Source organism: Chiloscyllium plagiosum, unplaced genomic scaffold, assembly GCF_037043375.1.
Source record: "Chiloscyllium plagiosum isolate Xiang-an unplaced genomic scaffold, Cpla_swu_hap1 HiC_scaffold_39, whole genome shotgun sequence".
In the NCBI taxonomy this organism is placed as follows: Eukaryota; Metazoa; Chordata; class Chondrichthyes; order Orectolobiformes; family Hemiscylliidae; genus Chiloscyllium; species Chiloscyllium plagiosum.
The window spans coordinates 23,277,200-23,300,635 of record NW_028270177.1 but is presented as its reverse complement, the minus strand read 5'-3'; the positions used below and the strand labels follow the sequence as shown (position 1 = coordinate 23,300,635).

Below are 23,436 nucleotides of genomic sequence, written 5' to 3'. Positions count from 1 at the left end.
TTAATTGTAGGAGTAATTTTGATTTGAATTCTACTAAAAATTTATGGTTTTTAGCTTCATCTACCAGAACACACAAGTTTTGTTTTATTCCATGGTTCAGCTATTAACAAAAAGGTGTGAGCAAAGGGAGGTCTTGTGACAAGCAGTCAAAGTCACTGAGAGGGGTTGGTAAGGTGATGACCCTTGCAGAGAAGCAGATAGGCTGGTGGCAGACCTCAGTGGGACTCTGGATGTAAATAAGATTTTTCTAGTTTATCCTTTACGTAGGAATAAAGGTACAATATACACAAGAGTCTTTATTCTATTCAATAAGTGTGGGGAATTCGGGCCTTGTTTGTACAACCTGCAGTACATGGGAAATTCTAGATATTTCTCACAGTATGGATGACCATTGATGCAGGAGATGCTTCCTGCTGGAGCAACTCAAGTTCTGGGTTTTGAAGCATGAGTAGCAGCTGTGGGCATTATGGTGCATTCACAAGAGACTGAGAAGTTTGTGAATAGCATAGATTCAGAATTGGAGCAATGAAAGTTTCTCCAACTGTTTTTTTTACTATGGATGTACAGTAATAGGGCTGAACAGAGATGTACAGCATGGAAACAGACCCTTCGGTCCAACTTGTCCAAGCTGACCAGATATTCAAAACCAATCTAGTTCAATTTGCCAGCACTTGGTCCATACCGAAACCCTTCCTATTCATATACCCATCTCTCACCGTAAACGTCTCACCCTCTAGTTCTGGACATGCCCTACCCTGGGAAAAGACCTTGTCTGTTTACTCTATCCATACCCCTAATGATTTTATAAACCTCTATATGGTCACCTCAGCCTCTGACACTTCAGCGAAAACAGTCCCAGCCTATTCAGCCTCTCCCTATAGCTGAAATGCTCTAACCCTGGCAACATGCTTGTAAATCTTCTCTGAACCCTTTCAGGTTTCACAACATCCTTCCGATAGGAGGGAGACCAGAATTACACACTATTCAAAAAGTGGCCGAACCAATGTCCTGTATAACTGCAGCATGACCTCCTGACTCCTATACTCAATGTTCTGACCAGTAAAGGAAAGCATACCAAACACCTGTTTCACTATACTATCTACCTGCGACTCCACTTTCAAGGAACTATGAACCAGCATTCCAAGGTCTCTTTGTTCAACAACACTCCCTAGGACCTTACCATTAGTGTATAAGTCCTGCCCTGATTTGCTTTTCCAAAATGCAGCATCTTGAATTTATCTAAATTAAGCTCCATTTGCCATTCCTCAGCCCATTGGCCCATCTGATCAAGATCCTGTTGTACTTTGAGATAACCTTCTTTGCTGTCCACTAAACCTCCAATTTTGGTGACATCTACAAACTTGCTAACCATACCTCCTATGTTCACACACAAATCATTGATGTAAATGACAAAAGGAAGTGGACCCAGCACTGATCTTTGTAGCACACCACTGGTCACAGGTCTCTAGTCTGAAAGGCAACCCTCTATCACCACCTTGGAGCTAGTTCTGTATCCAAATGGCTAGTACTCCCTGTATTCCATGAGATCTAATCTTGCTGAGCAGCCTATCATGAGGAATCTTGTTGCATGCCTTACTGAAGTCCATTTAGATCGCGTCTACCGCTCTGCCCTTATTAATCCTCTTTGTTACTACTTGAGAAAATTCGATCAAGTGTGTGAGACAGATTTTGCATGCACAAAGCCATGCTGACTACCCCGATCAGTCCATGCCTATCCAAATACATGTAAATCCTGTCACTCAGGATTCCCTCCAACAACTTGCCTCTCATTGATGTCAGGCTCACCAGTGTCTAGTTCCTTGGCTTGTCCTTACCACCTTTCTTAAATAGTGGCACCATATTAGTCAACTTCCAGTCTACCGGCGCCTCACCTCAGCTATCACTGATACAAATATCTCAGCAAGGAGCCCAGCAGTCACACCCCTAGCTCCCACAGAGGTCAAGGGTACAGCTGATCGGGTCCTGGGGATGTTATCCACTTCTATGTGTTTCAAGACATCCAGCTCAACCTCCTGTGTAATATGGACATTTTTCAAAATGTAACCATCTATTTCTCCACATTCTGTATGTTCCATGTCCTTCTCCACAGTAAACACTGATGCAAAATACTTGTTTCTTACCTCCCCCATCTCCTGCAGCTCCATACATAGGCTGCTTTGCTGATCTTTGAGGGGTCCTATTCTTTACCTCGTTACCTTTTTATCCTTAATGTATTAATAGAATCCCTTTGGATTCTTCTTAAACCTATTTGCCAAAGCTAGCTCATGTCCCCTTTTTGTCCTCCTGATTTCCCTCTTGTATACTCCTACTGCCTTTATACTCTTCTAAGGATTCACTTGATCTCTCCTGTCTATACCTGACATATGCTTCCTTCTTTTTCTTAACCAAAACCTCAATTTCTCTGGTCATCTAGCATTCCCGACACCTACCAGCCTTTACTTTCACCCTTACAGGAATATGCTGTCTCTTGACTCTCACCTCATTTCTGAAGGCTTCCCATTTCCAGCTGTCCCTTTACCTGTGAACATCTGTCCCCAATCAGCTTTTGAAAGTTCTTGCCTAATGCCATCAAATTTAGTCTCCCTCCAATTTAAAACTTCAACTTTTAGATCTGGTCTATCGTTTTCCATCACTATTTTAAAACTAATAGAATTATGATCACTGGCCCAAAATTCCAAACACCCCCCCCCCCCCCCCCCCATTAGTCACCTGCCCTGCCTTATTTCACAAGAGTAGGTCAAGTTTTGTGCCATTTGGAGTAGGTACATCCACACACTGAATCAGAAAATGTTCTTGTACGAACTTAACAAATTCTTCTCCATCTAAACCCTTAACACTATGACAGTCCCAGTCTGTTTGGAAAGTTAAAATCCCCTACCATAACCATCCTATTATTCTTATCGATAACTGAGATCTCCTTACAAATTTATTTCTGAATTTCCTGCTGATTATTAGGGGGTCCAATATACAATCTCAGTAAGGTGATCATCCCTTTCTTATTTATCAGTTCCACCCAAGCAACTTCCCTGGAAGAATTCCCAGGAATACACCCCTAATTACAGCAGTAATGGCATCCCTTATCCGAAATGCAGCACCCCCCCCCCACTCCCCCTTTTTATCCTTCCTGTAATATTTGTAGCTGCTAGTCCTGTCCATCCCTGAGCCGCATTTTTGGAATTGCTATGATTTCCCAATCCCATGTTCCTAACCATGCTGATTTCATCTGCCTTCCCTATTAGGCCTCTTGCATTGAAATAAATGCAGTTTAATTTATCAGTTCTACCTTGTCAAATGTTTTGTTCCTGCCTGTTTGACTCTCTCCTTTTCCCAACTGTATCAGTCTCAGTTTGATTTTTTTCCTCAGTATTTCCCTGGGTCCCACCTCCCCCACCTTACTAGTTTAGCATATTTCCCTGCCAGTATATGAGTCCCCTTCCATTTTCGGTGCAATCAATCCTTCTTGTACAGGTCACTTCTATGACAGAAGAGATTCCAGTGATCCAAAAATGTGAACCCTACTCCCCCGCACCAGCTCGTTAGCCGTGCATTCATCCGCTCTATCCTCCTATTCCTACCCTCACTAGCTGTAGCACTGGGAGTGATCCAGATATTACTACCCTCGAGGACCTCCTTTTTAAATTCCTGCCTAACTTTGTGTTCTCCCTTCAGAATCTCATCCTTTTCCGTTCTTATGTTGTTAGTTCCAATGTGGACAATGACCTCTTGCTGGTCCCTCTCCCCTTTGAGAACATTCTGCATCCTCTCTGAGATATCCTTGATCCTGGCACCAGGGATGCAAAACTCCATTCTGATTTTTCGCTGCTGGCTGCTGAAACGCATGTCTCTGCCTCTTATTAGAGAGACCCCTATCACAATCAATTGCTTGGAACTCGACGTACCCTCATTACGTTAGAGCCAGCCTTGATACAAGAAACTTGGCTGTCCATGCTACATTCCCCTGAGAATCCATCACCCCCTTCATTTTCCAAAACAGCATACTTGTTTGAAATGGGGATAGCCACAGAACACACTCGCATTTCTTGCCTACCCCATCTGCCTTTCTTGGAGTTAACCCATCTACCTGACTGTATCTGCAGTTTTTCTCCCTTCCTATAACAGCCATCCATTTACACCCTCCGCTCTTGTAAATTCCTCATTGCCTCGAACTGCGACTCCAACTGATACATGTGATCTGATGGAATTCGCAACGAAAGACAGTTCCTGCAGACGTAATCATCAGTAATGTGGAAAGTCTATCTAAACTCCGACAGCCAACAGGAAGAGCATATCACTCTACTGAAGGCCATCTTTGCTCTTTCAAATTTGACAGACCCAGAAAATAGTCCCATCTTTTTGCTCTCAAAAACAGCTCTAGGCTAACTTTATACTTATGGTTTTTATTTTTGAAATTTAATCAAGAGACCGATCTTAATAAACATATAATCAAGGAAGAGCCCACTCTACTCACTACTGTAGACTTACAGCAAGGTTATACATTAAAAACTATTCACTTATCTGTTTGTGTGCTGTGAGCTCTCCCATACAGTTCCTCCAAGGTCAGCTGTGAATTTCGCTGTTTTAGTTTTTCCTAGATGCACTCCGATGTCCAGAGATACATGAACTCACACAGCAAAGACAGTCACTGTGCAGATTCACTGCTGTGTCAGTTAGCAGTGTAGGTTTCTTTCTCTTTCTCCCTCACTGACCATGTGCTCATAGACGCATAGAGATATACAGCACAGAAACAGACCCTTCAGTCCAACTCGTCCATGCTGACCAAATATCCCAACCTAATCTAGTCCCACTTGCTTGTAGAAGTAATTAAAATATTTGCTCAGGTGTAGAGTAAACTTCACCATAGACTGTTTAGGTTAATCATCTGCTTCCACAATGTAGCTTGGACATAGATCTTCGTAAGATTTGCTGTCAGGGAATGAAATTGAAAAAGGAGAGAAGGAAAGAAAAAATATCAGAAGGTAATAATAAATAAATATTCCTGTGCCAATTAAAATCTCCAAATGGTTACTGCCCTTTGTCTATCTTCCTCCTCTTAAAAGTGCCACTGTTTTGATCTTTTTTCCCCAAAATAATACATTTGAGTGTGAAATCTTCTGGTTCTTATTTTGTTTCCAGTCTTACTTGGACACTAGGAAACATGCTGGATGGAAAATGGTATTTTTATTTAGTTACTTGCCTCTTGGAGCAATCGCAGAGTGCTTGATGAATATTTACTGAACAAGTCAATGTTGCATACTCATTACTGCCATCCACAGGAGTATTTCACATATTAGTTGCATACAGTACACATTCATTTTTTAAAATAAAATTTGCAATGAAGACTAGTGAGTGCCTTTTATATATGCCCCAAAGCATTTAATGATTCCTGAGGTACTTTTAAAGTTCTATAATTTCCGTGAAGTGAAAAACACAGCAGCTGTTTGGCGCACATCAGACTTCCACAAACAGCAATCTGATAGTGACAGCACTCCATCAGTACTGAACTGGACTGTTAGATTGATGTATTCAAGTCCGAGACTGCACTTAATCTCCACAACCTTTTGACTCATCAGCAAACCACTCTGAATTGCAGCTAATACAGTCCCCTCAACCAAATTTCATGTGATGTGTGAATGATGAATTTGCCTGAATGAGACCACCCATGCCCTCTTTCTTATTGAGAATTTGAATGAAAAAATTATGATCTCCTGTCACTTGTACTCGACAATGACAACATAGTAAATAAAGTACAGTGAAAAGCTTCAACTGTCAACACAATCCAGTGCCATTTTGAATAGTTTAAAAATAAAAAAGCTATAGCTGAAAGAGACTGCATTTGGTTGCTCCATTTCTGCCATGAGTCCTGAACCGGCTGACCAACAACACTTGCGTCTGACCCACCAGTGTCAGAGTTGCCTCTCTTCCGACAGTATCTCTTTGTCACTGGCCCCACCACGCCACTGTGTCCCATACGAGACCCACACTCATCCCACAGCCAGGAGCCCCTGGCTCCGCTGCAGCCTCCCAATAACCAGGAGACTGCTTCACTGATAAATATGTTTATATTTGGGCTGTAACTCTAGAATGTGAAGAGTTGATGGGAATATTATCAAGAAAAATCATCTTGCTGATGCGCCTCTCGGTTTTGCAATCATTAGTATAACTGCAGGAGAGTGGAACGAAGAAACATCTGTTCTAGTGGCTGGATGATGATGAATATTGAAGTGAGGTCTAAGAGATGGTCATGCTGTTATACCATCTTTTCCTGCTAACAGACAGTGATGGAAGATTCATCCAAAATTGGATAGAGGATTTTCCAACTGGCTGCTTGGTTGTTTGCGTCTTTAAATCCCTGTTTACGACAAAACAGCTTTTCTGAGTCAGAGTGCTTTGAAATTCCAGCTGCCTTCATTTCAATAGTTTACCTAATTTTAACACTCTCAAATGCTACAAGACTTTGTAGTGAAGAATTTGGAAACAAAACTGCTACCGATCAGTTAGTAAATACCAACCTTTGGGGTCTAATACGAAAGTAAACTACTGCAGATGTTGGAAATCAGCAATTAGAAATAAAGTATTCTCAGTACCCAGCAGCTCAGGCAGTATCTGCGGAGAGAGGAGTGTTTTGGTTTGATGATTATCTAATCAAAGGACATTAACCTGAAGCATGAACTCTGCTTTTTCTTCTCATGGTTCTTATCATTTTCTCGCTTTAGGGAATTAAAACATTCCTTTGATTTGTGCTGATTATGTACTTGTTGATTAAGTGCCTTTTACTGTCTAAGAAATGGAAAGGCATTTGACTGGCTAGTTTATTGGATATTTATTCAAGTATTGAAGTTTTTAATTAATGGTTAATTTAATAGCCCATTTTGAGTTTTATTGTCCTTTTCTTTGCATCTGGATGTCTGACAGATTTGAGCAGCAATTTGCAATGGATGGATATAGATTAGCATATTGTCATTGTGTTCTGGCTCATATTTTGTAGTTGGTTCATTTAACATATCAAAAATGTTTGAGCACTACAATTGCTTTTGCTCTAACATTCATCTATTTGAAATATGATTTAAATTCTAAGTAAACGTATCTCTGAATAAGATTGCTGTGAAAAATCAAAGGAAAATACTTGGGTGTAAAAGCTAATATATTATCCTCAGAATTTCCAGGAAATTTGAAGTTGGTAATTGTTAAGCTTCAGTGTATTTGAATAGACTAATTATTAGTCCAAATATGTAATATATAATTTACATGACTACTTCATGAACGCTGGTGTTTTTTTTCCCCCCTCAGGCCTTTGCAGACAGTCCTCACTATGGTGAACATTTGAATGAAGGTCGATTAGGATCCCATGAAGGTTTATCACCAACACCATTCATAAACTCCAGTCTAATGGGTATGTTGGAATTATTTTGTAGCCTTTGAAAGCCTCTTTGGTCAAGAAGAACCAATTATCATCCTTAGAACTCAATTGCAGCAATTAAGTTATTGGAAGTAGACCTTTCACCAAATCTTTTGCTCCATTACTTTCATCACACACGTCTGTGATAGGTACTTCTTCATTTTAAAATGCCTTGCATTCTGCTCTTCATTCTGTGTGTTTGTGAAATTATAGAACACTGATGTCTCTTTTTATGTTGAAATATTTCCATTTCTCTATTTTTCAAACAACTGTTTCCCCCTTCTAAGTTTGAAATGTTTCAGGCAATTCCAGTTTGTAAGAGGAAGCTTCTTTTCTTGAAGGGTTAAGATCCATTTCATTAATTCTGAAAGTGGACTTCGAGGTTTATTTAAAATATGTTTATAAAAGAGGGCTGTTCATGCTCACCTCCGATATACCCATTTACACATACTGTTTTATCCATACTCGCGTTCTTTAGCTGAGCAAAGTTTATGAGATGTTTCATGCTGGTCTTTGGAGACAGCATATTTTACCCTAAACTTGAGTCTTTTTCCTGAAACTAAGGTGTCCTGTCATGACTCTGGTCGTTTGCAAAGTTAACTTGCTAAAGAAAACCTGGTTGAATTGTTATTTGAAGTCAAGATCAAACTTACTTTCTGCGTGGAATACCAGAAATCTAGCAAGATAATCAAAAAGATGCCTATTTTTGGACAAACACATTCTCCTTCCACTGTCCTCCTGCTAAAAGCACTTCTCTCATTTGTGTGTGTTGAAGATGCATTTGTGTCTAAATAGCTGTGTTGACTGAGTAAATTCATCTGTAGAATTTTGCTGTTAGAAGAAATGACTAAATTAGTTGAACATTTTCTTGCATTATACAATTATTTCCAAAGTATTTTATCTTTGTGCTTAAAAAAACTTAACATAGACAATAATCATATGCCTATGGCCTCTTCTGTTGATCTCAGCATTGCAATTACAGCCACAGCAAAATAAGTATTATAAGTAAATCCATATCCAGAAGATCTTAACTTTCTTGCCAGAAGCTTTTCTCATGCCTTGTCTTTTCATTGAATCAGAATTAACAACATGCTTTCTTTAGTTTCCATTTGGTCAGCATGTAATAACCATTTTAAAATCATTAAATATTTCTATCATGTTTTTAAAGTCAGTAATTAGTTGTACCATATTCAAGGATGGAATGATACAACCTTTAGCCTCATAAACATCTGGAAAATTGTTCTAAAGCTTGGAGAGCTGCCCAACTCTCTCTGAATCATACCTTTAAGTTAACACCTTGGACTGTCTGATTGGCAGCACAAACCCACCAGAGGTTGCAGTCAAGTATTATGAATTTGGTGACACTGGAAATTCTCAGTATGAACTTCTGGTTTCATCAAGTCTCAAGGCATCAGGTTAAGCTTGGGCAATGAAATCTGATGATTACAACCCATCACCCTGCTGATGCATCAGTGCCCCTGCATGTTTTACATGCCTGGGTGTAAGTGGCACGCACTATTTTGTGCGTGGAGTTTGAAGTTGCACAACCACATGGCTTGGTAGCACCACTCCTCACAGAGCTGGCCAGGTCTTAAAGGATGAAGTTGCCAGTCTTGGTCTGCAGCAGTTGGTGAGAGAAGTGACAGGAGGGAAAACCCTAAATGACCTCGACCTGACCAATCTGTTGCAAATTCACATATCTGTCAATTCTTGGCAGGAGTGCCTGCCATTCGGTCTTTATAAGTCTGCGTGCTTCTTTAACGTGTGATTCTACTATGCTGCTAAATGGAATAGTTCAGAACAATTCTTGAACTTCTGAGAAATCCCTGGGTCACTGTGGACTGTCAGTACCAGCAGAAGGATATTCAACTATAACCTGTGATCTTGGCCTGGAATATCCCTCACTTCCGCATTGCCATCAATCTAGGTCAAACTTGAGTTCAACAAGGAATATAGAAGAGCCTGCTCAGGAGCAACATCAGACATATCTAAGTTAGAGATGCTGACTTTCTGTAGATGCAACATTGGACTGTGTGTATTAAATAGAGCATGACAACCAATGAATCAGATCTTGAATGATGGTGGGTAATTACAGCGCCAGAGACCCGGGTTCAATTCCCGCCTCAGGCAACTGTCTGTGTGGAATTTGCACATTCTCCCCGTCTCTGTGTAGGTTTCCTCCGGGTGCTCCGGTTTCCTCCCACAATCCAAAAAAGTGCAGGTTAGGTGAATTGGTCATGCTAAATTGCCTGTAGTGTTAGGTGAAGGGGTAAATGTAGGGGAATGGGTCTGGGTGGATTGCGCTTCGGCGGGTCGGTGTGGACTTCTTGGGCCGAAGGGCCTGTTTCCACACTGTAATCTAATCTAAAATCTAAAAAAAAATCTAAACAATGCAGGGGAAAGCTCTGATAACATCTCCATCCTTAATGATGGCAACATGCAGAATGATTGCAAAAATCAAGGCTGATCTATTCACAGCTATTTCTAGCCAGAAATGACAAATAGGTGATCAATTTTTATCTCCTTCAGAGGGCCTTTATTACAAAAATTGATTTGAAAGATTGGTTTGGAGGTGGGAATGGATAAGACAAAGTATAAGTTTAAACATGAGGGATGGAACTTTAAGGATGAGTCAAAGTAGTAAATAGTCACAGTAGGTCAGGGAGGACCAGATAATATAACAGCTGTACCAGATACAGACAACATAGTTTTGATCAACTAAAGTTTACAGAAGGCCAGAAGATGGGAGGTTGACCAGAGATCATTGGTAGTGTGAAGTTGAGAGAGACATGGGTGAGTGAGGCTGCAACAGAGAGGCTGGACTTGGATGGGCAGCTTTGAAGATGGGGTTTGACAGTCTTTGTGGTAAAGAAGGCAATGAACCGAGCTGAAAGTTTAACATGATGCCAAGTTTGTGACCATCCAAGTTCAGTCTGAGAGAGTGCATGGCCGATGGATGGAATTGTTAGCAATGTATGTGGTTTGTGATAGAACTGAACTTACTAGCTTTGATCTTCCCAGTCCTTAGGCAGAGAAAATTTTAGTTTGTTGAAGACTGAATTTTGGACCAGCAATTCTGATCATAAACAGAGGCCAAAACAGCATTTAATCAGCTATTTTACATTGTATTATCTTTGCAGGAAGTCATGTTGATATCAGATAAGAAAGCATAATAGGTTTCCTGTGATCTTGTTTTTGATTTAAGCATGAGGCTCATCTGGAATAATTGTTTTATTACTTGGGGAGAATCCTTGGGTTGTGGCTCACAGTCAAAGAGAGATGTCCATAAAATATTTAAACATTGCTTCATTGTATATTTTTCAACATTGTTTGGTCCAGGCCAATTTCTTCCAGACTATTCAAACAGGAGGCTTGAAGAATATAGCAAGCCAGGCAGCATCAGAAGGTGGAGAAATCAATGTTTTGGGCATCAACCCTTCTTCAGGACTCGATTGGGAGGATAGGGGGCGCTATAGAAAAAGAGAGCGGGGTGAGGGGTGGAGTGGAGATGGTAGATGATCTGGTTGATCTCTGTCGTATCTGCTCTGACGAGATGTTCCACTTCCAAGCATCCCAGATGTCATCCTATTTCAAGCAATGTTCTCCCCACCCTTGTCATTTCGATAGCCCTCCACCACACACCATCCCCTACTCCACTGCTCTAAACCCCTCCCCCAAACATAATAAAAATAGGCTTCCCCCCCTTGTCCTCAATTCCCACCCCACCAGTCTCTGCATCCAATATTTCATCCTCAAACACTTTTGCCAATTCCATTTAGACCCTACCACCCAGAATATCATCTCCTCCTCACCCCGCTCTGCCTTCCACAAGGACCGTTCCCTTCGCCACATCTTGGCTCACGCCACACTCCCCACAACTCCAATCCCATCCAGTAACTTTCCCTGTAACTGAAAAAATGCAACACTTGCCCATACAACATTTTCCTCACCTCCATCCAGGGCCCCAAACAGTTATTCCAGGTGAAACAGAGGTTCACCTCCATCTTCTCCAATCTAGTCTACAGCATCTGGTGCTCCCCATCTGGTCTTCTCTATGTCGGTGAGACCAAACATAGACTAGATGACAGTTTCGCCAAGCATCTTTGCCTGGCCTGAACCGATCAACCTGACCTCTCAGTTACTGCTCATTTCAGTTCCCCCTCCATCTCCCCCTTGGGGAGTCCATCCTCGGCCTCCTCCATTGCCGCAGTGAATCAGAAACAAAGGAGGTGCGACACCTTATCTTCCACCTGGGCAGCCTACAGCCCAGAGGACGCAACATTGAGTTCTCTAATTTCAAATAACCTTCCCGCCTGTACCCCAGCTCCCTTTCTAGCCCTGCCTCCTCCCTTCCATTCCACCTACCGACCTTTCCTTCCAGATTCATCCCTCCCATCGACCAGCCAGGTGGTACCCAATATGTGTCCAGCGATCACTACCTCACTATTCCCTTACTCTCTCCACATTCCCCCCCCTCTTTATCCATAGCTCCTCCTATCCCCACAGCTAGTCCTGAAGAAGGGTTCATATCCAAAATGTTGATTTCTCTATCTCCTGATGCTGCCTAGCTTGCATGAAGATGTTATGAAGATGTGGATGTACTGTACCTTTAAGAAAGTTAAAAGCTAGCAGAACTACCTGATGGCACAAAGTGTTCTCAAGATACAATGTAGTGTGTGGTCCAGTAGCTAGGGTAGTTGGTTGCCTGGAGACAAAAACAGATTCGAATTAGGCTAATCAGTTTAAATTGTATCCCAAACATATCAAGTTTGAATTTAGTATATTGACAGTCTTAAAAGCCAGTGACAATCTGATGCTTTAGGGGTATAAGATCGGGGAAAATTGAACAGTTGGGAGGAGAACTGCCATGCCACCAGGATGTGGAGGCTGCCTGAAAAATAGCTGTCTTAAAAGGTACCTTTATCAATCCCTAAGAAGAAGAAAAGAAGACATAGGAAGATCCACATAGAATATTTGACAGCTGGCTGGTTTTGAAAACTTGAATTTTTGGTAAATCTTAATTGGGTTTTTTTTATCAGACTAGTATTATAGAAGGGAAGGTAAAAGATAAGTTAGAGGAAGGAGTTGTAAATAGTTGGTTGATTATTCTCTGTTATACTTTAAGAAATGAAGTTATTAATTTTTATTTTTAATAGTTCTTGGCCTCTTGAATTTTCACAGATTACTGCATGGGATAAATCTTTTCTGTGTTGCTGACTTAAATTAAGCAGGAGGGTTTCAGATTACAATGGGATCTTGATCCAATGGGCCAGTGGACTGAGAAGTGGCAGATGGAGTTTAATTTAGATAAATGTGAGGTGCTGCATTTTGGGAAAGCAAATCTTAGCAGGATTTATACACTTAATGGTAAGGTCTTAGGGAGTGTTACTGAACAAAGAGACCTTGGAGTGCAGGTTCATAGCTCCTTGAAAGTGGAGTCACAGGTAGATAGGATAGTGTAGAAGGTGTTTGGTTTGCTTTCTTTTATTGGTCAGAATATTGAGTACAGGAGTATACGAGGTCATGTTGCGGCTGTACAGGACATTGATTAGGCCACTGTTGGAATATTACGTGCCGTTCTGGTCTCCTCCTTATCAGAAAGATGTTGTGAAACTTAAAAGGGTTCAGAAAAGATTTAGAAGGATGTTGACAGGGTTAGAAGATTTGAGCTGTAGGGAGAGGCTGAACAGGCTGGAGCTGTTTTCCCTGGAGCATCGGAGGCTGAGGGGTGACCCTATAGAGGTTTACAAAATCATGAGGGGCATGGATATGATAAATAGACACAGTCTCTCCCCAAGGTTGGGAGTGTCCAGAACTAGAGGGCATAGATTTAGGGTGAGAGGGGAAAGATATAAAAGAGACCTAAGAGGCAACTTTTTCATGCAGAAGGTATGGAATGAGCTGCCAGAGGAAGTGGTGGAGGCTGGTACAATTGCAACATTTAAAAGGCCTCTGGATGGGTATATGAATAGGAAGGGTTTGGAGGGCTATGGTCCGGGTGCTGGAAGGTGGGACTAGATTAGGTTGGGATATTTGGTTGGCGTGGACAAGCTGGACTGAAGGGTCTGCTTCCGTGCTGTACATCTCTAAGACTATGACTCTATGCAACAAAGATTAACATCAACTATATTACACTAGAGGAAAAGATTGGAAAGTTTTCATTATGAACAACAAGAAACCTTTCAAACTTGTGTTCTTCAATTTTTTTTTCCCAGCAATGTCCTTTAGAATCAAAAACCCTATGGAAGATTTACCACTAACTGTACAACAAGACTTCTTGGTCAGGCTGGAATAGCTGAAATGGGTTTCCTTCCACCGAATTTCTGCATATGAACTAAATGCTTTTTCTTTAAATGGTATCTCTTCCTGAGATACCAAGAAGGAACTGCAATCTAGATTCACTGTTACTTTAAATTCAAAGGAAATGTTAAATTCCTTAGTCTGTTTCTAGCAGGACCTTCAAAATTCTTACGAGAAAATTTAACACTTTGGTCTCCTACTTCAGCTCTCTGGTACACCAACATGTTGACTTTTGGATTTCTTAGTCTTTATTTCCCTGCATTTCAGTTGTTAGGCAATTGGACAATTTTTAAAAACTTTTTTTAAAGACACTTAAGTATCAGTTGCAGAACCTCATTAAAATATATATGTACAGAAGCAGGCCTCTGGACTTTGCAAAATCAAGTCCACAAACTTGTGGTCGACGGAGAATGTCGAGAGTGAAAGGACGTTTCTCCAGATCTGGGAAATGGTAGAAGATTTTGAGCAATGGATGGGTAGAACATTGAAAAAGCAAGGTCTCTGATAAAGTGGAAGTGCAAGAGAGACTGAACTTTAGAAAAGTTAAAGTTCAGCAAAGTCCTCCAGAGATCAAGAGTTTGGAAAAACCGAAAAATAGAAACAATGGATGCTGTAAATCAGAAGCATAAACGTAAATTGCTGGAAGAGCTCAGCAGGTCTGGCAGCATCTATGGAGAGAAATCAGAGTTAATGTTCGGGTCAAGTGACCTTTCCTCAGAACTGTTGAGATGAAGGATCACTCAATCCAAAATGTTAACTCTGATTTCTCAGTTTATCCTTGGAAATTATTGAACTCTGCATCCAGAAGGTTGTAAAGTGCGTAATTGAAAGCTTACGTTGAACTTTACTGGAACAATGCAATTGGAGAAGGATAGCCATGTCAGCATATAAGCCAAGTAGGGAATTAACATGAGAAGCAACTGGAAACTTGGGCTCATACTTTCTAATGAATCACAATTACTCTGGAACTTAGGCAATCAAATTCGTAATTCATAGTTTGAAAGACTTGTTATCTCCATTCCTGTTCCCACTGTTTCTGTTTAGCAGAAGATCTGATATTTAGGATTCACACTCTCTGTGCCTTGCCTGTGATAAGCTTTAAAAAATAGTTTGGAACCTCAAATTTCATCAGACAATTTTGAGCTTGCATTGTGGCAAGTCACTCGTCGCAATGCAACTACCTTCAATTCAGCCTTGTAAATTTATGGTTGTGCTATACATTAGCATTAGTCTGTTTTGGCTATATGGGCTTTTTTACAATTATGAATAATTGTTTACTTAAAATGCCTTTATCGCCATTAATAGGAAACTAATGTATTTAAGCTCAATCCACAATCCGTGTTATGACTAAGGCTAAAGGAGTGCACTGTTTTTTACCTAACTCCTCTATCATTACAGTACATATTTAAATATTTATTCAGTCAGCAACATGTTAATGTGTTTACCTGGAATACGTTTGGAAGACAAAGATCTATTGATCAACTTTCCGAACTAAATTAAGTTTTTAGGGAAAAAAAGATTACTCTGTCTGAAACATGGAAGTACAAATGCCTATTCTTCTAAATAGCCCAACACTATGCATGGTAGCCCAAAAAAAAACACTTTCTCTGCCAAGATTAACTTGGATAAAGGGGCTTTCAGTTCAGTGTTCTGGCGTTCGAAGGCGAATGTCACTATGTACAGGCAATTGATACTTTGCAGATGCAGTTCATTCAGGTACCACAGAGACTTCAAAGGTTTTTTTTAAGACAAGAACTGGATAAAGGTTTCAATTCTCGCACTAGACCTCCAAAAAAGATTTTCTCAGGAAGGCAGAGGATGAGCAGGGGTTTTTTTCTCTCGCTTTCCCTCATTCGCTCTCAATTTTAAACAGCATCAAATCAAAACCCAAGTCCTGACAGCCACAAACGCAGGCATGAGATTTCCAGTGATTGATTCCAGTTAGCTTAAGACATCTGACTTCCAAGAAGTGACTTTTTAAAAAGTATACTCTAATGATTTTTTTATTATTTCTTCCTTTTAAAAAAAGGTGTAAGTGTCTATTCAGACTTTTCAAATGAATCACTGTCCACAATCCTTTAAATATAGATCCTCAAATTAATGAAGAAGTATCTTAATACCTATCAATGAAAACTGTTTCTTCTTGCAAGTCAGTAATCCATATCCAACAAATCTGGTATTGGTTGACTTTCACGTCTGCTGAATGGGTTTCTTTGCTAGATCATGTGAATGCTGAGGGAGTATTTTTATGCTGCTTTAAACCCCAAAAGGACAATTGTGTGATGCAGAGTTTACGTACTTGATGTCTCCTGTTAATTCAATACAACTTGCATCTTTGCATTTTAGGGAATTGCAATAGATTTATAACACTGCAATCCAACCAACTGCTTACTTTGTTAAAAAAAATTGAGTCAGCTAACTCATAATAGCTTTGTAACTTGTTTATGCGTGCATTGCAGATTTTGTTCTTTTAAAAATGACAAATTCTTAATTTTAGTTCTTTGTTTTATATTTACCTACAATGATGGATGAGTTACTGTATGAAAGAGTGAGCTTCAGTGGACTAAATTTCTTTTTCAATCCTGATTTTTCTTTGAATCGTTTAAGTTGTAACTCCTTATGTTTGAAAGCTTATTTACATGATCATTATGTGTAAAGTTTTGCACTTCTACTTTAGTTGAGTGTTGTCCAATAATTATCCCAACAGAATCCATTGGTGCTGCTCTTTCTGTTTTTCATACAAAGAATGAACTTGCATTTAAATAGTGCTGTTCACAAACTCTGGACATGCAAAAGTGCCTTAGAGCCAAATAACTACTATGGTAGTTTGAGCAATGTTGAATTCAGGACAAATAGCAGTAATTTGTTCACAGCATAGCCACATTGTGGTAATGATCGGCAAACCTGTTTTAGTGATGCAGATTAAGGAGTAAATGTTAACTGAGATGCTGGCAATCTCAACTTTGCTTTTCGAGAGAGAACACAGAGCCTTAATTGAAAGTCTCACCTGAAGTTGAATTGGTATTGAAGGAAAGAGAAGATTGGAACTTGCTCTTCAGGGATTTTAAATTCTAGTTGCCAGGTTGAGTGTGATTTCCAACACAGTTTTTAATCTATTGTTTATACTCTTTACGCAGATTAGTTTTGCAGCCATTGTTTCTTTTGAGCATGTAGATTCTGTTGATGGATGAAAACATGATAGCTATCAACCTGATTGTACAGGGGTTCAGAAGTGAGAAATAAATTCATAATGTTTCTTAAATGTGTTCAGTTGGTTAATTAGCAGGGAGAGAGTTGGCGAATTACTGTCAGTGACGCAAGTCTTAACCTACACAGATTTAGTTGCATTTCTTTTCAATTTGATCTTGTTCCCAGATCCTTTAAAGAATTATTATGTTGACGCTTATCATGAAAGTGAGTCAAATAGCCAAACATCTTGAGTCTATGTTGGGCTGATAGGGAGGTAAGTTAAGAACTGGGAATGAGAGTAAAGGGGAAGAGCTATTTATTTAGGTTTTCGAAAACAATAGAAGTGTCTGATTTGAAGTAGCATTATATGTCTTATGATGTGGAATTGTTACTAACTGAAAAAGGATACAATTTGTCTTTTGTGAAGAGTTGGTCGTCTCGACTGGATTTCTTGTAGAAGAATCTGAGCCAGTTTTCTGCAAATGTCCCCTGCACATTTTCTGTTATAACAGCAGAGTTAAAAGGCTGATCTGACTCTGCTGACTTTAACGTTAGTGTTCAAAAAAAAAGATTTGCAGATGCTCAAAATCAGAAACAAAAACAGCAATTGCTGATAAAACTCCGCAGTCTGGCAGTATCTGCGGAGAGAAAACAGAATTAACTTTTTAGGTCCAATGACCCTTCTTCAGAACTGATAGTCGCTCGGAAAAAGTTGGTAAATATATTAAAGAGGGGGTGGGGGAAGGGGATTGAGTAAACAATAGGTGGAGATAGAGCCCAGAGAGAAAAACAGTTAGGCAGATGAAAGAATGAGTCAAGGTCAGTCTGGGAAAATGAATAGTTACTATGTGATAGCAGTCTGTGATGACAAGACCTGGTGTGTGGGATTCAGGTTAAGGACATGGGAGAAGGTGCTCAGACTGTTCAATTATTGAACTCCATGTTCACTTCAGAAGGCTGCAAGGTTCCTAAGCAGAAAATGAGGTATTGTTCTCCCAGTTTGCCCTGAGCTTTGCTGGAGCACTGCAGCAAGCCCGGGACAGATGTTGGCTGGTGCACATGGTGGTGTATTGAAATGGCAGGCAACTGGAAGCTCAGGATCATTTTTGTGGTCAGAAAGTATATGTTCTGCAAAGTGGTCACTGTATCTGTGCTTTGTGTAGAACCGACCACGTTGTGAGCAGCAAATACAGTAGACTAGATTAAATAAAATGCAGTTGAATTGCTGCTTCATCTGGAAGGTGTGTTTAGGACATTCGGTAGTGAGGATGGAGGAAGTGAACAGGCAGGTGCTGCACCTTTTGAGATAGCATGGAAAAGTACTGTTCAGGTGTGGGGACATGTTGGGAGTGGAGGAGTAGTGGACCAAGGTGTCCCAGAGAGAATGATCCCTGTGAAAGGCTGACAAGGGAGGAGAGGGAATATGTGTCTGGTAGTGGCATCCATTTGGAAGTGGCTGTCATTACTGTTCCTTTGCGTACCTTGAGGCTGTGGAATTATCTGAGACAGGTTGGCTTTTCTATTATGTTGGCGGAAATATTTCAGTTTCTGTTTCTGGTTATGGTTTTTGGTGAGAGATCATCAGTTCATAATTGTCCAGGTTTAAGGAAGATGGTGGGAGATACTTAGCTTGGTAAAAGGATTGTACAAAAAGTATGTATATATACTGAGCATGTGTAGCCACAGTTTAACCTTTTTCATTCAGTATTTTTAAGCTGTTGCTGAATCATGTATATAGGTGCAAACTATGTGTAATTTACCTTATGAACTCTAACGTTTTGAAAATATTGACTTGCAGCATGGAATGTGGTTCCTGTGGTGGTTTGCCACCTAGCTCCTCTTCATGCTCGTGTTTGTATTGTGATTGTCAATAAACAGTTGTTGGAACATTACAGCTGAGTATGATACTGAACTTGTAAAGTATTTCTTGCTGAAGTCACTTGTGAATCAGGTTATTTCTGTCTTTAACAGAACTCCCAAGATTCTTTCAAGAGGAAGTCAACTTGGTTGTATGAAATATTAATTTAAGCTTATTATGCGAGGCTTCCCCATCACTTGTAGTAATGCAGTTTATATAATTAGATTGGCTCTAGTTTACTGCATTATATGTTTTCTTTTATTGTCAGTCTCATAATGCCATGCATTTTCTGTAGCTAATAGTGTAGTTATCAAACTTGCACCCTAATTTATCACTATTCAAATCAGTAGCTCTTGCAGATTCCAGAGTCCATTTGGAGTGAAGAATTTATTGAACACACCTGTTGCTCTTTATATGCACCTCATTTGAAATTATGAATTAACGTGTAACTTAAAAAGATCAATTTTTTTTGCTGTCTTCTCCAATGTTCTTTGAACTGGGGTTACCTTTTTCTTCATTGTGCATGTTTGATATTACCTTTCAATTCTGTGGCATTGTGGGATGAATGTGAAGCATTGTGCTGTAGTAGTGCACAACTCTTAGATTTCAGGCAGGCAATGGTCTCGTGGTATTATTACTGGACTTTAAATCCATAGACCCAGGTATTGTTCCGGGGATCTGGAATGTAAATTCAGTGAAAATCTGGAATTAAAGAGTATAATAATAACCATGAAATCATTGTCAAATTTTAGAAGAACCAATTTGATTCATTAATGCCTTTTAGGGAAGGAAATTGCTGTCCCTACCTGGTCTGGCCTACATGTGACTCCAGACCTAAAGCAATGTGGTTCACTGTTAATTACTCTCTGGGCAATTAGGGGTGGTTAATAAATGCTGGCCTGGCCAGTGACACCCTGATCCTGTGATTAATTTTTAAAAACTATCATGAACAAAGAGCGAGTGCTATATCTGGGTGACAAAAAATAATCCTTCATTATCAATTCCTGATGAAAGGCTTATACCCGAAACGTCCATTCTCCTGCTCCTTGGATACTGCCTGACCTGCTATGCTTTTCCAGCATCACACTCTCAACTCTTGTCTCCAGCATCTGCAGTCCTCACTTTCTCCTATTTTCAGTCCAACCCAGTTATGCTTAGCATTTCTTTCTTGATCAGTTTTCACTGTAGACCTAATTAATTTTGAGGCATTATCTCTCGAGTATTCTTTAATAAGTTTGCTTCGTCACCCAGAGCCAGATATAGCTCTGTATCATTGTTCATGACACAACAAATTGCTTAAGAAAACATTCTTGGTTGCACTCGAAGAATCGCTCTCAATTTGTTCCAGTACCAAAATTTTGAGTCATTAAAATATACCTTCTTGAAATACAATCTATTTCCCACTGTTTGACACCCAGTAAGTAATAATTTGTCAACTGATTACTTTGTGCATGTTGTAAACCATAAAAGTACATTTGAAAATTGTGCACTCTGATTTATGCTTTAAGATTGCACCATAAGTTTAGAAAAGTGCTGGAAATTCCAGTGAAGCAACAATTATTACTTGTTTGCAATTTTAACTACTTTTGATTTTGAAAGGTGCAATGAGTTCAAAGAATGTAATCTAATTGACATGTACTTTGGACTTCTGTGGCTGTAAATTAGACACGACATTTATTTTCATTTTTAATAAATTGCTTGTAATCTTTTTTCTGGATTGTCACTGATTTTTAACTACTGCTAGAAACTACAATGGGCTTGTCTTGGAACAGATCAAAGATCTCTTCATAGTTTCAGCACCACATATGGTTGATTTAGAAAGAATGATGATATCCAACCTTCCTGATGACTTTTGCAAATTTGGTGACAGGTTCTTTTCAGACCATCAAACCAAAATTAGCTTTATAGATACCAATTTTTCATCCACTAGCTTTTACTATATCAGCTGAGCAAAAGAGGATTCTTCCAACAAACTCGTGTTGATTGTTGATTGATTTGGTACTGGGAGAAATAAGGATTATCCAGAATGATTAATAAATCTCCTTCATGTTAGCAATCATTAAAACATTAGTGGACAGGCAAATTTTGATCTTTACATGGAATACATAAAGCACAATATATACCATGGTTTGACTAGCTTTATCCATGAGGAGAAAGTGAGGACTGCAGATGCTGGAGATCAGAGTCAAAAAGTGTGGTGGAGGAAAAACACAGCTGGTCAGGCAGCATCAGAGGAGCAGGGGAATTGACATTTCGGGCATAAGCTCTCCATCAGGAATAACGGGGGTTGTGTGGAGCTGGGGGGGAAGGCAGCTGGAAATGCGATAGGTAGATGAAGGTGGGGGTGAATGTGATAGGTCGGAGAGGAGGATGGAGCAGATCTGTTGGAAGGAAGATCAACAGGTAGGACCATTCCAGAAGGTGGTGCCAAATTGGACCGTTGGGACTAGGATAAGGTGGAGGGAGGAGAAATGGGGAAACTGGTGAAATCCACATTGATCCAGTGTGGTTGGAGGGTCCCAAGGTGGAAGATGAGGCATTCTTCCTCCAGGCATTGGATGTTAGGCTTTGGCAATGGAGGAGGCTCAGGACCTGCACGTCCTTGATGGAGTGGGAGGAGGAGGAGTTGAAGTGTTCAGCCACATGGTGGTGGAGTAGGTTAGTGCAGGTGTGCCAGAGATGTTCTCTGAAACGACTCGCAACCTGGCATCCTGTCTCCCCAGGCAGGAACTCCCCATCTACGCTAGGGGAGACCACATCTGGCGCAACAGATACAGGAGATGATGAGTGTGGAAGTACTGGTAGATTTCTGTCTGATGTGGAAGGATCCTTTGGGGACTTGGATGGAGGTGAGGAGGGAGACGCAAGCACAGGTTTTGAACTTCTTGCGGTTGCAGGGGTAGGTGCTGGGAAGGGAGGGTGGGTTGGTGGATGGTATGGACCTGACAAGGGAATTGCGGAGGGAATGGTTTCTTTGAAATGCAGAAAGAAGTGGGGAGGGAGGCCCCACTGGTGGTGGGGTCTGTTTGGAGGTGGCAGAAATGGCAGAGGATGATGCGATTTACCTGAAGGTTGGTGGAGGGGAAGGTGAGGATCGGGGGGGGGGGGGGGGGGTTCAGCGGAGGCATTGGGAATAAGGGATAGCGTTTTTACAGGAGGCATTGTGGGAGGAGATGTAGTCCAGATAGCTGTGGGAGTTGGTGGGTTTGTAGTAGATGTCTATATTGAGTTGGTTGCTGGAAATGGAGGTATCTGAGATGGTCCAGGTGAACTTGAGGTTGGGGTGGAAGATGTTTGTGAAGTTGATTAACTGTTCACCCTCCTTGTAGGAGGACAAGGTAGCGCCAATCCAGTCTTTGATGTAGTGGAGGAAAAGGTGGGGAATGCTGTTGGTGTAGCTACAGGAGATGGACTGTTCCAAGTACCCGAAGAAGAGGCACATAGCTGGGCCCATGCAGATGCCTGTGGCAACCCCTTTGGGCTGGAGGAAGTGGGAGGGTTGGAAGGAGAAATTGTTGAGGGTGAGGACCAGTTCACCCAGTTGAATGAGTGTGTCAGTGGAAGGGTACTGCTTGGGTCGACGTGAGAGGATGAAACAGAGGACTTGGACGCCTTCGTCATGGCTGATAAATGTGTACAGGGACTGTATGTCCATGGTGAAGATAAGGCGTTGGGGGCTGGGGAAACGAAAGTCATGGAGGAGGTGAAGTGTGTGGGTGGTGTCCCTAGCGTAGATGGGGAGTTCCTGTACTAAGGGGGACAGAACGATGTCAAGGTATGTAGAGATGAGTTCAGTGGGGCATGAGCAGGCTGAGACAGTGGGTCGACTGGGGCAGTCAAGTTTGTGAATCCTGGGTAGGTGATAGAATCGGCAGTGTGGGTCCTCGGACTATGAGGTTGGAGGCTGTAGATGCAAGATTCCCAGAGGTGATGAGGTTGTGGATGGTCTGGCAGATAATGGTTTGATGGTGGGAAGTGAGGTCCTGGTCGAGGTATCCCTGAATTGGCACCTGGCTTCAGCTGTGTAGAGGTCAGTGTGCCAAACTACCACAGCGTCCCCTTGTCTGCTGGTTTGATGGTGATGTTGGGGTTGGAGTGGGAGTGGAGGGCTGCGTGTTGCCAGGATGAGTTGTTGGAGTGGGTGAGAGTGGTGGACAGGTTGAAACCGTCTCTGTCACGGCGGCAGTCGGAAATGAAGAGATCGAGGGCCGATAACAGGCCAGCACAGGGTGAGCAGGTGGATAGGATGTGTTGGGGGCATGAGAAAGGGTCCTCAGAGGGTGAGCGGGGGTCCTGATGGAAAAAGTAAGCCCGGTGGTGGTGGAATCGTTTCAGAGAACATCTCTGGCACACCTGCACTGACCAACCCCGCCGCCCTGTGGCTGAACACTTTAACTCTCCCTCCCACTCTACCAAGGACATGCAGGTCCTGGGCCGTATCCATCACCAAACCCTGACCACCTGACACCTGGAGGAAGAATGCCTTATCTTCTTCCTTGGGACCCTCCAACCACACGTGATCGATGTGGAATTTACCAGTTTACCCATTTCTTCTCCCTCCATCTTATCCCAACTTTCCAACTTGGCACCACCCTTTTGAACAGTCCTACTTGTCCATCTTCCTTCTGACCTATCTGCTCCAGCCTCCTCTCCAACCTATCACTGTCACCCC

At 41.2% G+C, this 23,436-nt stretch overlaps 1 protein-coding gene across 7 annotated transcripts in view; it reads left to right on the top strand.

Annotated features, from left to right (window-relative positions):
- The window catches only part of tcf12 (transcription factor 12), a 329,491-nt gene that overhangs the window by 109,643 nt on the left and 196,412 nt on the right, over nt 1-23,436 (top strand). For all 7 annotated transcript variants that reach the window (XM_043677468.2, XM_043677462.2, XM_043677465.2 and 4 more), the window contains one exon: nt 7,309-7,411. In XM_043677468.2, the coding sequence (XP_043533403.1) occupies nt 7,309-7,411 (103 nt within the window). The remainder of the gene's footprint in view (nt 1-7,308; nt 7,412-23,436) is intronic.